We start from the raw sequence: 17192 nt of genomic DNA, 5'->3' as shown, positions 1-17192 counted from the left end.
GATCAGACCCCTGGGATGCACTGGATGCTTTAGGCCAGCAGGAAGGCAAGACAGACGCAGCCTGAAGAACCTCTAATTCTCCAGCAGGACTCAAACCGCCTGACCCCACAGGGGCTCTGTGGGGCATGAGCCTGGCTGTGGAGCAGTGAGGTGGGCACATCTTTCCCGTAGGTCCCTGACAACCCCCTTCTGTCCCTCCTGGCATCTCTATCTTGGAGTGTAAATGTGATCTACGTAGGCCTCTGGTCCTGGTGCACATTCTGGCCTCTCCTTCCCATCTCCAAGTAAATTCAGGAGGTGGCAAAAACCAACGCCAAGGCTTTCTCATTCCTCCCTCCCCTGCCTCAACGATGACCCTGAACATGTGCCACACCTTGAACATTCTCGATGAGAGGTATTCTCATCAGAGCTAGGAAGAGGGAAAAAGAAATCTCCCCAAATCACAAAGAATTACACTCTTTCCCTCAGGTTCTCTTTCCTCATAAACAGTGTAGGTGAAGGGATGGAAGGGGTTATGCAGGCTTGGGGGATGGTGGCTTTAACATTTGGACAGTGATAAATGTGTTCTGTGTTTTTGCTGAGGGACTTCAAGGGTCTGGGAAGGAAAGGAGAGTCAGTGCTTGAACCAAAGGGCTGATATATGAAAACGCCCAGATGCCTGAGGGAAGGCTGAAGGGGAGTGCTGAGGTCCTCTGGGGTCTCTGCCACCACCCCAAGCCGGCCGTACCTGACAGCAGCAGCCACAGCTCCCCCCGCATGCTCTCCGGGATGCCCTTCAGCACCAGCTCTCGTGTTTTTTCTGTGCGGTACATGCAGATCCCTTGCCCATACTCCGCAAAGTGAATCTTCCAAGCTTGCTCCTTTAAAAACTCTTTGGCCTGAAAGGGATAATGAAACATTACAACATCCCAAAGCACCTCGAGGATGGAAAGGAGAAGTCAGGTGCAAAAGTCAGAGTAGTTCCCCTGGTGAATGGAGTGGTTATGTTCTGGACAGAACCTGACAACAAAGAGCTCAGATTTTCTCGAGTCCTGCCCTAATTGGACACCTGAACCTAATTTGAAGCCTGTGGTTCTGCTTTGAAGCTTTCTGGACCAGAATCAGAACTCCACTTCCCTGAAACAGGTCAGCAGAATGCAAATTATATTTATGGCTTTATGCCTACATCTCCAAATGAAAGTGAGCTGATATTTTTTAAATGTGGGCTGAGAAATTATATACTCGCTGGCTGACTTAAACAAAAAGGAAAAACAAGACAAAAAAAAATGTTACCTGTACTCCGTATAACTCCTCTTCTTCTGTGAAGAAGCCATTCTAAAATCTGATGAGAGAAGAATCTGCTTTTCTTATAGAAAAATATTTACATAGGTATTTATGAGTTTACTTTAATTAAAAAAATATTTTGGGGACACCTAGGTGGTTCAGTGGTTAAGCATCTATCTGCCTTTGGCTCAAAGTGTGATCCCAGGGTCCTGGGATCGAATCTTGCATCAGGCTCCCTACAGGGAACCTGCTTCTCCCTCTGCCCGTGTCTCTGCTTCTGCGTCTCTCATGAATAAATAAATAAAGTCTTTAAAAAATAATATATGTGTGTGTGTGTGTATATATATATATATATATATATATATATATATATATATATTTAATGTTATTGTTCTAATGTAGAAAGTTCCAGGCAGGAGGAGGCGGCACCCACCAATTTCGGGTTGAATTCCTCAGGAGACCGCCGCCGATACATGGTCATCAGGGTCTGCGTGGCTGTGGGGACGTTGTTGCCGTTCAGGTTAAACTGGCGCTCTCCATCGGCGTCGGAGCTCGTGCTTCTCTGGGGGCTGGAGGAGACGAGGCTGCTGGGCCGAGAATACACCTGCCGAGGCAGAGAGGAACAGAAATTGAAAGAGTTTGGCTGTGGAATCAACTCCTTCAGTGTCCACTGTTCAGACACCAACAGCTGTACCATGGTTCCCAACGTGTTTCTTGGTGACCTGAAAACCCAGGAGGAAGACAGCAAGCTAGCTTTTTGGCAGAGACTAGACAGGTGCATGGGTCACAGACCATGAGGCTTCCATGCTCAGAACAGGTTCCCTCTTATTTTAGGTGCATTTTTGCAACCAACTGGTTGGCCCTTAGTCTCGGGTCAGCATGCGTGCAGAGCACGGCATGGGCTGAATCAGCTGCTTATGGGGCCAGCTCCTCACGCCTGCTCTAGTCTCTGATGCCCACGTGAGCTTGGACTGGGTGGACAGGGGCTGGGATGTTCCTTGTGAGGTCACCGTCTTCGCAAAACATTTTAGCTGCCGTAATTGCCTTATCACTTGAGCTGGTCACCCATCTTCCTGGGCTCCCATTTCCCCGGATGTTGGTCCGGGGCCTAATTCAATAGGGACACAGGATGTATTTTATCATAATAGAATTATCATCATAATGTCGCATTTCAGATTCGAGACTTTATTTAGTGACCTCTGTACATTCCCAACAACGTGACTCTACGGACCATAGTCGCGTGTTGCATAAACAGCACAAATTACTTCATTTCTTCAACTGCTGAGTAAGAAAGTTAGGCCCGATGATGATCTACAGGGCTCCGTCCAGCTCTGTGATCCCCAATACAAACTCCATGAGATTTAAATGAGCCATTGCTGAGACAGTGCTTGGGGCATCAGGGGAGGTGCCTTATCTTAGCACAGCTGCAAAGCTCAAGGATCAAACAAAGCGGACAAGGAGGGGAATACTCTTGGGCAGAGTAATAGGACGAACGCAAACACCCTCAGGAGAATCCCACAGACCTCATCATCTGAACTGTTGTAGCTGCCTGCAAACTCTTTGTCCGAGTATATCTTGGAGGTCGTCTGTTGCAGGAAATCAGAGATCCTCTGCACTAGAAAGTCTCTATCTTTCAAGTTGGCGAATAGGAAGGTCATCCTGTTCCTGGTGCTGATGGATAAAGGACTAGGGAGCACGCTGGAGCTATCTGCCTTTTCCACAATTGTCACCTGAAAGAAACACGAAACGAGGAGCGTTACTTTCCAAGGATTACCCAACAGCAGCCTCTGAGCAGCACCAAACGAGGAACGCAACACTTTTATAATCTTTAGGAACCACCCATATTTTACGGAGGCAAAATTGAGATTCTTTGACTCTGTTCCAAGAAAATAAAATAGCTCATAACAACTCAAACTGGAGCTCATATCAGCTTCTGACGGGCTGGTCTTTCTAAATCAGCGGTTCTACTTTGGGAGTGATTTTGATCTCCTGGAGACATCTGGCCACATCTAAAGGCACTTGCGGTCACCACGAGTGGAGGGTACCCGTGGCATCTCGTAGGCAGAGGCCAGGGATGCCACTCAACAGCCTGCAGTGCACAGGACAGCTGGTCCCCAACAAAGTCTGGCCCATGATGCCAACAGGGCCATGGGTTATTAGAAAACTGTTTGTGAAGTAACTCCCTGATTTTCAGGAAAATTTCATAGAGTCACGAAGGCGAGGACTCCTAGCTGCCACTGCATCCCTAAGAGACGGAAACAACCCGTGACAGTGGTGCCTTTTTACTGAGCTTAATGTGGGGATGGTTTTCAAAACCTCATCAATCTTTCAAACATCTCATCCAAATTCCAGGGCTTTGCAACCCTCCCCTCTTACCACCTGAATGTTTTAAAGGCTCATTTCTGAACGGACATGACGTAGACAGCCTCACTGCAACCCCAGCTGCGCCGGCTGACTCCGCGTGTGCAGGGGGCGTGCATGCGTGTGGGGACCTAAATCTACCACATGAAGAGACGAGCAGGAAAGAGGGATGTTTGTTTTAGCTCTGAACTGACACATACAATTGGCGCTTTATCATTGGATTTTCATTGACTGGAAATTAGGATACATGCATAAAAATATTTTTCTTTTGCACACTAGGAAAAAAATATCTCAAGGCAAGCCCTAGATAAGTGGTTATTTGCAGCAGCTCTGACTATATACTGGAAGTTCAGTTTCTCTTCCACTCTTCATTTCCACCTGTGAGCCACCCAGACAGATTCAACTTTAACCTCTTCATCAACATTTTCATGTGAAATACATTTTCTCCAAAGCAGAATTTTTAAATTCCCCTTCAAGGTTAAGATACCTCTCGGAGTTGCCTAAAAAATCGAACGGCCCCAAATGCAAAATGGGGACAACTGGGATCCACAGAGGGAGAACTGCAGGACCGGACTTCTACTCTCAGATTTTATCACTACATATGGTTAGACATATATTTATATATTTTTAAAGGAATCCCCTGAGGTACTTGGAGCTGCACACAAATGTGTTTTTCCTAATGCAAAAAAAGCTGGAGAAAAGGAAAAAAAAAAATCCTTTTCATGAAAAAGACTTTCCCACGGCACTTAAAACATGCTAAACAATACCCATTTTTAAAAGACCTATAAAAACTCCTTTTCCCACAACAATTTTTTTCTGATTCTTCTGGTCAGCAGATGACTCAGACCAAATGATAAATGTCAAGGGAACCAAAGGTTCAAGTTCCACACCTATAACCCAGATAACCATGTAGATCTTGATGAGGTCAAAGTGGAAAGTCTTTCAGCTACATCATGAATACAGAAACAGCCAGAAGCTCCCACATAAAACATATGAATGCTCAAGTGCACTACAAAGTATTTTTGGCTGACAAATTATTTCTGGTAGAATCCGATCCCAAAAGCTCTGTGATACCAGCAAAGAGTAACAGCTACATTTGAGTATTCTAGTTTAATGAGACACATTTCATTACCAAGTTGGGTTATAAAAATAGACTGGAACTTAATCAAAGCTTGATGTTTACTATGTAATATTGGCAAGGTAATTTATGATTTAAAAAAAAAGAGAGAGAGACTTCCTCTGAAATATCTAAGGAGGAACCTGATGGATTCACTCTATCTCCCCTGCTTTGCTGCCTCAGGAATTTCTTCAAAATCTGTAGTAACATGATTCTGTGTCTATTTGATCTACCTTAAGTCTATCTGTGGAATATATATTAACAATCTTCAGTCAATATTTTAGCTTATTTGTAAAAAAATGTTAAATGAAACAATTCTTACTTTATAGAATCCTAAAGTGGCCATTTCAAGTACGATGTAATGTACCCATGGAGGCTGTTGCTCATCAATCAGCTTAACTCAAGTTCTGGAAGGTGCCCAGTTCACGGACAGACTGCTCTCTGCTCAGACCCCAGGTATGAGGTGGAAAGGGGAGGGGAGGGGGCCCATCCCATCATCACTTTTCTGTCACTAAGGTAATGGTTGTAAAAACTACGCCAAGTCCTTTGCTTCTTCCCTTGGGTGGGACTAGGGAACCATCATTCATGTATCTTGGAGATTCATCGGGTTAAAGCGAAGGACACGGCTGCCTTCTTTAAAGGTGCAGCCACCAACCACAACGTGCTTTATTTCTCCATGCTCCTACCTCCACTATTGCTCCCCCTCTGATCTACCCTGAAATATGACTAAATTATTTCTGCTCTACCACCTGTTGGGGAATACAAGCAAGCCAAAGATGGGCGGAGAATATCAATCCCCATTCTCTCAGCTGCCCTAACGCTCACTGTTGTATTGCATACTGCACTGAAAGGTGAAGAGAGCCAGCTGCAGGTGGTGAACGGGCGAGTGGGCATCTTGACAGCAGCTTACGACCGACCCCTCTCCACTCCGTATCTACCTCTGGATAAACAGAGCGATGACTCGCTCAGATTCACAAATGCACATCCTTAATCCTGGAATGGGTTCCCCAGCTGTTGCAAGTAACTTGCTTTGGGATGGCACTTGAAGAAAACTACGTTTAGTGACAGTTTATGGCAAAGAACCTACATTTGCTGGAAGAAGTTATGAAATCCATCCCAGAGCCAAATGTAATGAGTTGTCGAATTATCCACCACAGAATTCACCCCCTGCAACGTATCCTGGTCTCAACAACCAGTTTGCTCATCTGCAGCTTCACTAAGAGAGCAATGACACAACGACAACACACAAAAGGGTGTGGCCAGTGCCACCAAAGAATTGTGAACATTCACCAATGGCCAAAAGCCAACGAATGCTGGTGACAAATATCCATAGTCCAGATAGAAAAGTACTGCTGATGAAACTCCTGAGATGCCCGTTTTCACCTGACACCTACCTCACGGAGCGGGATGATGAGGCTACACAGGTTCTCTCCCTTGCTGGTAAAGCAGATATAATTCGTGGACACAAACATCTGCCCCAAAATGTGCATTTTGTTGAATGGAGTCCAGAGGGTGCAGTCTGTGTGGCCGTCTAGTTTTTCATCCTTGGGCAGCCGGAAAAGTGCGCGGTATCTCTCACTCTTTGCCCTGGCATCAAGATCGCTGGAAAGCAAGAACGACGGCACTTCATCCAAGAGCGATGTCTCGATGCCTCCTAGAGGATGCAACAGTGGAGGCCCCCCACCCACCTCTCCGCTCCTCAATCCTGCCAGACGCATCCCTACCTTCCTGGTTTTCTACGGGAGCTACCTCCACCCCACGACCCAAAAGCATAATAAAATTATTTTAATATATTTAGGTCCCGTGTGCAGTCACTTTACAATCAAACTTTGTTAAATGTTAAAGAATCTTAGGAAAACTAGGCCTGACTAGGAAACCCATCCTTTTTCTGCAGGAATACAATAATTTCTAAAGAGATTATCGTATTCACACTTATCCAAAGCCACTTTTGAGGACTTATCTTTTTTTTTCTTTAAGATTTTATTTATTTACTCATGAGAGACACAGAGAGAGAGGCAGAGACACAGGCAGAGGGAGAAGCAGGCTCCATGCAGGGAGCCTGATCCCGGGTCTCCAGGATCACGCCCTGGGCCGAAGGCAGGCGCTAAACCGCTGAGCCATGCAGGGATCCTGAGGACTTATCTTTGAAGAATGATCTAATGAGAATGCAAACAAGCTTCATGAAACTGCTGGCTACCACTGTCTGCCCTAAAAAGACAACAAAATTGCCAGAAACACAGGAACAAGTCACCTCTTGGACAACTAGAGTTTCCAACCTCAGTTCAGTTTTTTTTTCTTCTTTTTTTTTTTTTTTTTTTTTTGGTTTATCAAGTCAGGTGTTCAAACCACTCTTCTCAAGCTTTTAGGCCACCTCAGCTCCTGGGTGGTGGAGTTTCTGGCTTCACAGAGCAAAGAGGAGCTCCCCACATCATTCCCTCCCTTTTACCTCCGATTTGCTTCCATCCTCACCTACTCTTACTTCCTTCCCATTTCAGAGGCAGAGCTATGGGCGCACAGAAGGATCTTTTTTCCATGCCCTATCGGATGTCACTTTTCAAATGATCGGTTTTCTTATACTTTGAGCTCTGTGCTCCCTCCTTCCCCACACCTACCTTCAGCACAAACTCTTCCTTCTCTATCTTATATTCAAATCTTTTACATTCTAAGAAGAGCAATCCCTTCTATTTACCATTGAGTTTCTAGAAAAAGCAGTCTGTACTTGCCTAACTCCCATTCCTTGCTTTTCATTTGTTATTCAGTCAGCTGCAGTGACACCATTCACCCTCAACCACTCTACTGAAACACCAGACATCTTAATTGCAGTGATCTCTTGGCAGATTCAATGACCAGCTGCCTGCCAGCGATTTCCATTCCATATATGTTACTGGGCTGATCTTCAATATGATGCTCTGCAGACAACTCAACATGATCAACACTGAGCCAGCACATCCCTTGGACATGCTGTCCCTCTCTCATTCCTCATCTCAGTTCAGGACAATTCCATGCACACATTCACACTTGAGGGCATTAACTCTTCCCTCACCTTCCCCCTAACTCTACTCCCACATCCGGACTTCCAGACTTTTCTGCAGCCTCTCCTTATCACACGCCGCACCACTTTCCAGACATCGATGGACTTCATTCCCTCTGTGCTTTTCTCTTGTGATTTCTGTACCACGTTATTCCCTCTGCCTGAAATATCCATCCTACTGAATCTGCATGGGTAGCTTCTACTACGTCTTGAGAGTCCGCTCCAAGCAGCCTCCACTGAAGGCCTTTCCCACCACCCTGCGCCATCTCCCCACAGCACCCTGCCCCTAGGCACCCCGCCCCTGGGACCAGAAGAGTTCCCATCACTTTGTGCCAGAGCTGGCCATGTCTACCTCACTTGTTGACCATTGAGTGCTTCAGACGGTCTTTTTCAGTTCTGTACCTATACCCAGAAACATTTTCAGAACCCTTGAAGTGGTTCAGAAAAGGTTACATTTCATAAAAGAAATGTAAGGGTTTCCTGTTTCTGAAGCGTTTAAGACTCTGCCTCTGTCACCTACCGTTTTAGAGCTGACACTTTTTTAGGAGACTTCTTTTTCAGTTTGGGCAGGGATCTATCTTGTTCAAATCCCTCATTGTCTAAGAGTTGCCTCATGGCTATGTTGGCGAGCTGCTCCATTAACTTGAAGGTCTCATTGATGTTAAGAAATACAGAGAAGAAATGTTCACTGGACCTCGTGCTCACTTTGATCACATCAGGCAGGAGCAGCGTGGCGTTCTTCTCGAGCTGTGTGATGTCCACCCACCGGATTACCAGCTTGGCTGAGCACAAGGAACAAGCTGGTCAACACCTGGCTCCTTAAAATCCCCTAAGGATCCTTCCATCTCACAACCCAACCTCCAATCTCGCTGAACTCCTTTTGAGTTTTCACGTCTATTCTTATTACTGCTTCGCTTGTTTAAGAGACAAATTCAGACCACATAAGTTCTGAGTTCATCACTATTATGGATTTAAGTCATGTCAACTACATGTGTTATAACTTCAGTGAATCTTTATTACTTAATAAACTTTTCTTTTTTAAACAAATATTGGGTGAAAAATAATGGACTTTGCTTGCTACATAGTTAAAACACAGTGTAGACCACGTCGTAACTACAGATCTATTTTTGGCATTTTGATGTGATTTGTGAGTTTAGGGCCAACCTCAGCAGACTTTCCCAAGCTTCCCTCTGAAATTATGGACAACTCACCTTCCCTTCCCATAAGGAAAGAATAAAAGCAAAGGTGGTTAATACTGAGGTACATCCAACCCTGACGGGGGACCTTCCCCTTCCAGTAGCTGCAAGAATAATAGTTGACGAGCTTCTCTTCCTCGGGCATCCCGAACAGCCTGTGGAATTTCACAATGGCTTCTTTAAACTTCTCTGTGTCATCATCTTCCTTCACATCATTGATCTTGTTATACTCTGCAATGATTCCCTAAAGAGGAGAAAACGAGGCACGTGATGAGTATTAATAGGACTAGAGCTGCTTTTTTCTGCATGCTGTAAATATTGGAAAAGAAAAAAAAACAATTTCTAATGCTAGATTTTTTTAATTGATAAATTATTTTCAAAGACACCCCCCACATTCTAAGCCTGTAACCGAAGAGTATTTGTGTACTAAAAAATCTCCCAAGTAACAATATCGATTTGATGATCTGTTTAATGGAGCTCATCATTTTAAGAGTTCACTCAGAATGAAGCCCATAGTTTTGTTCTACAAATGAGGAGATGTAAAGATTTTGCAAATTCTACTGCTTTTCCTAGCTCATCATGATAACAATCCCCAAAGGTCAATTTCTGCTTTTCTCAAGATTACTACTTCACTAAGAGAATAGAGATGGTTGGCTTTCACAGAGACCAGGGGAGATCCACTTTGAACTGAGGCTAATTTGAGGTGAACAGGCTTTGGTAGCGTGCTACATTAGGGAACTTTAGACAACCATGAAATAGCACGAGGGCACCGGACCTCTGGGTAGGGAGAAGTTGCCAGTTCAGAAGAAGGACGGTAAAACCTTTCCCAGTTGGCAAATATACCTACAGCCTATGCGACATTTCAAAGTTATCAATGCCTTTAGAGGGGAATAAAAAAATAGATATAAGAAGAAATAAATGAATGAATAAATAAAAGTGACTGAATTGGAACCCACTAATAAGTAGTAGCAGTTGGGTTTCTAGGCAATCCCAAAGGCCAATCAACTTGAGTAAGCCTGGACACCCCCAAATGGGCTAATACCTGTTCCCCCAGACCACTTAGCAGGGCTTGGACCTGAAGTCAGAATAAGGAGAATGTTATATTAGGAGGGAGTGATGCATAACAAACCAAAGGATACCAATGTTCTGAGTGGAAAAACATTCAAACAGCATTATCCAAAGTCTACCAAATACCACACTTCTAGAATTCTCCTCTAAATTTAAGAAACAGAAATGTTTCTAACTGAACTGAAACTCTGGAACACTCAAGGGTCTAATACACTAGTATCAACAGACCAGACCTTGCTGACTAATTTCAACAGTAAAGGCAATAGTTCCCATAAGATTCAACTCCCAACTTCCCCACCTTTAAGAAAAGAGAGGATCCAGAATGCAGAACCTCCCCTTAGTTTGCTTGTAATTTTTTAGGCAGGTGGACTGGGTGATGGAACACAGGGATGGACTATCTCCTTCCTTCATGTTCTACATAACATAAAATGGGTTATCTTGGTTCCAGGCAACAGCTCCACATAACTTTGAAAAATTATTACAATCCGAATGTTTGGGATGTCTAATATAAACCTGAATACACAAAGGACATGGACACAGAATTCACGAAAAGTAAAAATAACTTTGTGAACATTAAAAAAAAGTTCGACTTCATAATCAAAGACAGAAAATTAAAACAATAAGACCCCAACTTTTACCTATTAAATTTGGAAAATCATTTAAACAAGCAGAATGCTAAAAAGTGAGCAATGGTGTAGCTGCACAGGGATTCTAATATACTGACAATCTCTACTAAGGTCCATTAAAAATGTGTCAACTAACTCAGTAATCAACATTATTTTGTAATCTATCCAAAAGCAAAGAAACAAAAACTATAGGAAAACTTATTTGAAGAAGTGTTCACCGTATTATATAACTGTTGGTGCCTGCCCCCACTGGTCTAGAAACTAAGGAGACTTCTAGAAAGAGAGGAATAGTAAGGTCAATAGTGAGATAATATTCCATTATTAAAATAACAACTAAAAATTCTATAACAATGCCAGTCAAGGAAACAAAGACATGATACAAAATGATATGCACAGTAAGACTTCTATTATGATAAAAATGCATTCCAGAAATCTAGAAATATACAAAACATTACCTATGGGCTTGAATTATGGTTGCCTCTGTAGTTAATTATTACTTTTATAATTTATAAAAGTTAATTAAGTCTCAAAACAAATAAATTTGTTGGTTCCCTTCATTACTGGACAACTGGGAATGCTTAAACCATTCATTAGCACATGAATGACATTCTTTCACACATAATTGCATTAACAGTAATTCCTTCCTCATAATTGGTTTCAGGGGAATTAAATGTGACATTTTTGATGTAATAAAAACAGTGAGAAGAAGGGCTATTCGACATAATTGGTCCTTGTTTTATTTTCTGTTTTTTTGTGTGTGTTTTTGTTTTCCTCCTGGCTATTGTCACTTCTAAGCATCTGCTTCTTCCTACAGCTCTTACTTGTGTCTATTGCCCCAAGACCCTGCCATCCGAGGGAGGGCTAGCAGAACCTCAGCAGCGGGTGGCTCCGGGATGGGGAAGAGCCACCCCAGTCAGCTGCCTCCCTGCCACTCGGTCAAATGAGGAACCTCACACCCTACCCGTTTCCATTACTTCCCAGAAATTCAGACACATGACTCAGAAATGAAATGAAGAAGTCATAAATTCGGATGGGTTTTGTCAATAAAACAGCTCTCAGCTATCTGAGAACACTTTTTTGTTTGGAAGCTCCCACTTCCTCCCAGCTTCAAACTGACCTTTTAAAAATATTTTATTTATTTTATTTTATTTTATTTTATTGTTTTATTTTATTTTATTTTACTTTATTATTTGACAGAGAGAGAGAGAGAGCGAGCACGCAAGGGGAGGGGCGGGGGTGGGGGAGAAGCAGGCTCCCCACAGAACAGGGAGCTGGAGCGAGACTCGATCCTGGAACCCTGGGATCACGATCTGAGCTGAAGGCAGATGCTTAACTGACTGAGCCACCCATGAGCCCCAAACTGATCTTTCCCAACATCTTCCCCATTCCCATTTTTTTTTTTTACCCTCTTCACTACTTCTCTAGTTTCTTTAATTATGACCATGGAGTAAAAACTGAAACCCACCATCTGGAAGCAGTGAAAAGTATCCACCTTGATGGGCAAGGTATGGGAGAAACAGAGAGGGTGCTCTGTTATTCGTGCTTTTGTGCTGTGCAGCCCTCTCTGATTTTATGTGGTCTAGTTAAAATTCAGTTCTCTCCCTCCAAAATATCAGACCCTAAAAAGCAGTGGTATTCCACTTGTTTTTCAGATTATAAAACTACTGTTTGTTCATGTAAAAGTTTAGTGAAAGAGAAGAAATCAAGTAGAAATGGACCATCCTGTGTAATTTCAATGAGAAGCGAACTATCAGATCACTTCCTAGAATTCTTCCTTAGCCTGGGTGTAAAGAAAGGACTTTCTAACTATGACTAAAAATCTGGAAAGGATTTCTCATTTTGACTAAATGAAACATTTAAACATTCCATGGCAAAAACTATCATGAGCAAAGTCAAAAGACAAATGACAAACTTAGGGAAAATGTCCATGATCTGTATCACCGACAAAAGGCTAATGGTCTTTATATAAAAGAACTTTTAAAAATTAAAGAAATATAACACCAAAAGTCCCACAGAAAAATGGGTGAAAGACATGAGCGGATAATCTACAGAGATATAAAAATGGCCATTGAACATTTAAAAAGGTGTTTAACTTCACTCATAAGTGAGATAAATGCAAATTAAAACAACACTAAAATACTTCTCCCCCATCAGATTGGCAAAACCTCAAAAGCTTGATAATCTACTTTTCTGGTGAAGATGTGGGAAAAGAGTCCCATACATGGCAGTGGGAATGTAAAATGGTACAACTTCTGTGGGTGAGAATCTGGCAATATTAAGCAAAATGACACATGCATTTACCCCTTAATCTGGCAATCCCACGTCTACCAGTTTATCTTAAAGATAGATCCCTGGGCAGCCGGGTGGCTCAGCGGTTTAGCACTGCCTTCAGCCCAGGGCGTGATCCTGGAGACCCGGGATCAAGTCCCACGTCAGGCTCCCTGCAAGGAGCCTGCTTCTCCCTCTGCCTGTGTCTCTGCCTCTCTCTTTGGCTCTCATGAATAAATAAATAAAATCTTTAAAAAAAAAGGATAGATCCCCACAATACAAACACACACACACACACACACACACACACACACCATGTATATTATTATATGTGTGAATTATAATTCATGCATATACTATGTTTGTGTGCGTGTGTGTGTGTATATATATATATATATATATAAAATTATTTTTAATCGCAAAATATTGGAAACTACCTAAATATCCAAGTGTAGGAGAGTGCTGAATTCTCTACAGTACATACACACATAATATGCACCTATTAAAAAGAGTTAGGCATTATATGCAATGTGGAATCCTGGATTGGACCATGGAGAAAAAAAGGACATGAAGTAGAAAAACCAGTAAAATCTAAATAAAGTCTGTAGTTAACATTTTTTTTTCTAAAGATTTATTTATTTGAGAGATAGAGAGGGTGCATGCATGCAGGTGCATGTGCGAGGGTGAGGGGCAGAAGGAGAAGAAGAGGGAGAGAATCTCAAGTCTACTTCACACTGAGTGCGGAGCCTGATGCAAGGGCTCCATCTCAAGATCCATGAGATCACAACCTGAGCCAAAACCAAGAGTAAGACGCTTACCTGACTGAGCCACCCAGGCCCCCCTGTAGTTAACAATATTGCATTAATGTTCACTTCTTAGTTTTGATAAATATACCATGATTACAGAAGATGTTAACATCAATGGGAGCTGAGTGGTAGGGTCTATGAGAATTCTCTGTCCTATCTCTACAGTTCTTCTGTAAATCTAAACATTAATATTTCAAAATAAAAACCAAACTATTAAAATGCTTTTTTAAAAAACAAAGAAATAACTAACATGTGGAACCTCTCTATGAAATGATACAAAGTGTTACCCAAGAGTTATTGAGTGAAAAGAGCAAATGCAGAGAAGCATATGTACTTGAAGCCTTATGTGTAACAATTAAAAAGAAGTAAGAAAAATATCTATATCTGCTTCTTACAAAAAAGAAACCCTGGAAGGCTAGACCAGATAACAATGAGTTTGGTTAACTGCAAGGTGTTGGGGAGAACAGGGTGGCGAGGATGCAGAAGGGAGTAACATTTGGGGTAATTCAAACTTTTGGAAGCAGGCTAATATTTTCTGCATGCAAAAAATAAAGTTAAACCGACAGTGCAACAAAGAAGAAAGGGCCTGAAACTGAAAAGCAAACTGAAACAAAGGGTTGCTTCTAGGACGGGGACAGAGAAAGTACAAGCGGAGTCTGGGACAGCCTGCTGAGGCAGAAGTACAGAAGTGCTCAAAAAAGGAACAGGGACATGTCACAAGGATGGAGGAGGTAAGCTGCAGGTGTTTCCTCTCGCTAAACCTGGGGGAGCACGAATACCAACATAACTAAGTCCAGTAATGAAACAAACAACTGGAAAACACGGGAATCCATGAGTCCCTATCAAAAATAGATAGATGAATAAATGACAAGCGAGCTCTTGCTGATGGCAAACTAGCAGGTGCCAACTGATAAATGAGAGAGTGCTGGAGTTGGAAAATCATTGTTTGTAAAAACATCACAGCAAAGATCGGTTCAGACAAAAAAAAAAAATCATGAATGGACACTCACCATGGGGAAGTTCTGATAAGGAGTAGGATGTTCGTGTAGCTTTGAAGTGTTTTCCCACAGAAAATTTTTAATTGTTTGTTATTTGAAAAGTCAAAACCATCCACTCTACAGCAGGGAGCCCAGGGAGGCAACACCTTGCTGGGTTCTTATCACTGATAAGGGGAAGTGGGTGGGTAGCATTTGCCTCCAGAAATGATCCTCTTACAAGGACGTAAGGTTACTTAACGAAGTGTTCCACCTGGGAATGCATAACCAGAATCAAATCCCAGGAAATGTCTGGCAAAACCCAAAATGAAAACCGTCCGGTTAAGGAAAACAGAACCTCACGCTTAAAAACATGAGTGTCATAAAAGACAAAGAAAGGCCACAGAAAAAAAAAGAAAAGAAAGGCCACAGAAATGTTCTAGACAAGACATGAAAACCAATTCAATAAGCTTCCTAGACTGGATCGGGCACTGGGCCTAAAGGCAAAAAATGCCAGACACTGGGTCAGTTAACAAGATTGGAACAGGTGCCAAATATTAAAGTATAACGTTAATGTTAAGTTTATTGAAAGTGTAACTGCGGTGTTCTTATTTAACAGAATATTCCCCAAAATACACACTGAAGTATGGGGGGGGGGGGAGGTACTCCGCTCAAATAGAAAGTAAATGAGCACGTCAACGGGGTGAAATGTTAACAACAGGAGGATACTCAAGAGGTCGACAGGCTCTCATTTTTATGACTTTTCTGTAAGTTTGAAGTTATTTCCAAATAAGAGTTAAAACAAGACAAAGGAACCCACTACCTGTATTTTCCCTCTCACAAATGTGGTGATATCGTTCTCGTTTTCAAAGATGGACAGTGTCTGCAGCAGGTTCTGCTCAAGCCATTCCCAGTGTTCAGTGATTTCTTTTCTGGAACCACCTGTGTAATAATAAGATGATAAAAAAAATGATCATAGAATTTTGGGGGGAACCTAAAAGATACTTAAACATAGAATTTTGGGGGGAACCTAAAAGATACTTAAACATAGAATTTTGGGGGGAACCTAAAAGATACTTCCTCGATACGCAGTGTCACGAAAGGAGACCACGGTTCTAACAGCTCTGCCTTTAAATGCTTTCTCCCTTTCAGAGGAGACAGAGAAGACACGTAAGGCTATGGAAACCCAAGAGTAAGCACGGGGTTACAGTCAGGTCTGGTCACGGGGGTTCAGGACGTCCCCGACACGGCTTCCAGGGAGAAGGTAGCAACGTCTCTCCGCCTCCCTTCCCTGGATTGGGACTTGAGCACTGCCCTCCGCTCTGCTCCCTTCTAGAACCTGCACTTCACAGGGCAACCCCGATCGTGTTAGGATACTGGGTTATAGTTGTTAAGCTGCAATGATATGAGAGTTGAGCTGCCACTGGAGAGCTGATGCAACCGCCTCCTGTAATGGGCAGAAACGATCCTCGCTCACTTCAATTATGAATGAGATGGGAAAGTGGACCATCGCTGGGGAATAGCTGCCTGGCTCCCCCAAGCACGGCTCCTCGGGATGTGCCGGGATGAGGTCATCCTCACTGCCTCGGAGCAAGTCCCTACCCTTAAGAAGCGCAAGCCACCCGGCCTGGCACCCTCCACGCCCATACAACCCTGGCCTTGTAGCGAATGTCCCCGGCACGGCTCTCGGCCCACGACTGTGGGGCATCACACGGATGCCGTCAGGATGTGGCTGTAAAGACGAAAGCCCTTCCCCTTTCCTTCTTGCCCTGGGATTGTTAATGATCTTGCAGAAAAACACTGTTTCATAAATCACCCGCATGTCATATATATAAATCGCGTGTGTGCTGCTCGTTCCAGAATTAAGGACTGATTTTGTGATTTCCACTCATTCAACCTCCAGGTATCTCCTCAGATCGCCAAGCGTTCTGTTACTTGGTTTCTTAACGGCGCCTTTTCTGCTCTTTGTTCTCTGTCACCTGTAATTCGAGGCGATCAGAATCTCCGTCTGCGTCCCGACAAAGAAGGGCAGGAGACGAGAATGTGTCTACAGCGCTGCTCAGGACTGTTAGGGGCAGAACTAAAATCCCTTTGAGACGAGGTAGGTTTGAGGGGTTTCAGAATCAGTGCTTAAGGAGAGGAAAAACACAACCAAAGGCAAGTTCATTTTCTTTTCTCTTAAGGCTAAATACCAGAACTGCCTACGTGAACACTGACGGAGAGGACGAAAAGCAGGTTTCTTAGTGGAGGAGCAGCCCTGTGAGGACGCAGAGGAACATACTGTAGCCTCTGTGGGCATTATCCATGGCTCACTCGCTGGGGGCCACGGTCAACCCCACGCAAAGGCAACTGAAGACTCTGCACCACGACATCACGGTGAGAACTAGAACTCAGGACACCTGGTCCCCCGCCCTCTGCCACCAGCCAGTTGGAGGACTTTAGACTGTCTAATCTGTAAAACAGAGATGAATGAAAACAAAAC

At 43.2% G+C, this 17192-nt stretch overlaps 1 protein-coding gene across 5 annotated transcripts in view; it reads right to left on the bottom strand.

Annotated features, from left to right (window-relative positions):
* TBC1D9 (TBC1 domain family member 9) overlaps positions 1 to 17192 on the bottom strand; it is a 114088-nt gene that overhangs the window by 34805 nt on the left and 62091 nt on the right. For 3 of the 5 annotated variants that reach the window (XM_049097370.1, XM_049097371.1, XM_049097369.1), the window contains exons 3-8: positions 8984 to 9212; positions 8293 to 8554; positions 6136 to 6343; positions 2787 to 2993; positions 1697 to 1867; positions 728 to 878 (exon numbers count right to left, since the gene is read on the bottom strand). In XM_049097370.1, the coding sequence (XP_048953327.1) occupies positions 728 to 878; positions 1697 to 1867; positions 2787 to 2993; positions 6136 to 6343; positions 8293 to 8554; positions 8984 to 9212 (1228 nt within the window). Of the gene's footprint in view, positions 1 to 727; positions 879 to 1696; positions 1868 to 2786; positions 2994 to 6135; positions 6344 to 8292; positions 8555 to 8983; positions 9213 to 15533; positions 15653 to 17192 lie in introns of all 5 variants that reach the window. The other 2 variants (XM_025462320.3, XM_025462322.3) reach the window with 1 other exon arrangement.

This window comes from Canis lupus, chromosome 19 (assembly GCF_003254725.2).
Source record: "Canis lupus dingo isolate Sandy chromosome 19, ASM325472v2, whole genome shotgun sequence".
Taxonomy (NCBI): Eukaryota; Metazoa; Chordata; class Mammalia; order Carnivora; family Canidae; genus Canis; species Canis lupus.
The sequence above is the reverse complement of the archived record's forward strand: the minus strand, read 5'-3'. Positions and strand labels throughout refer to the sequence as shown.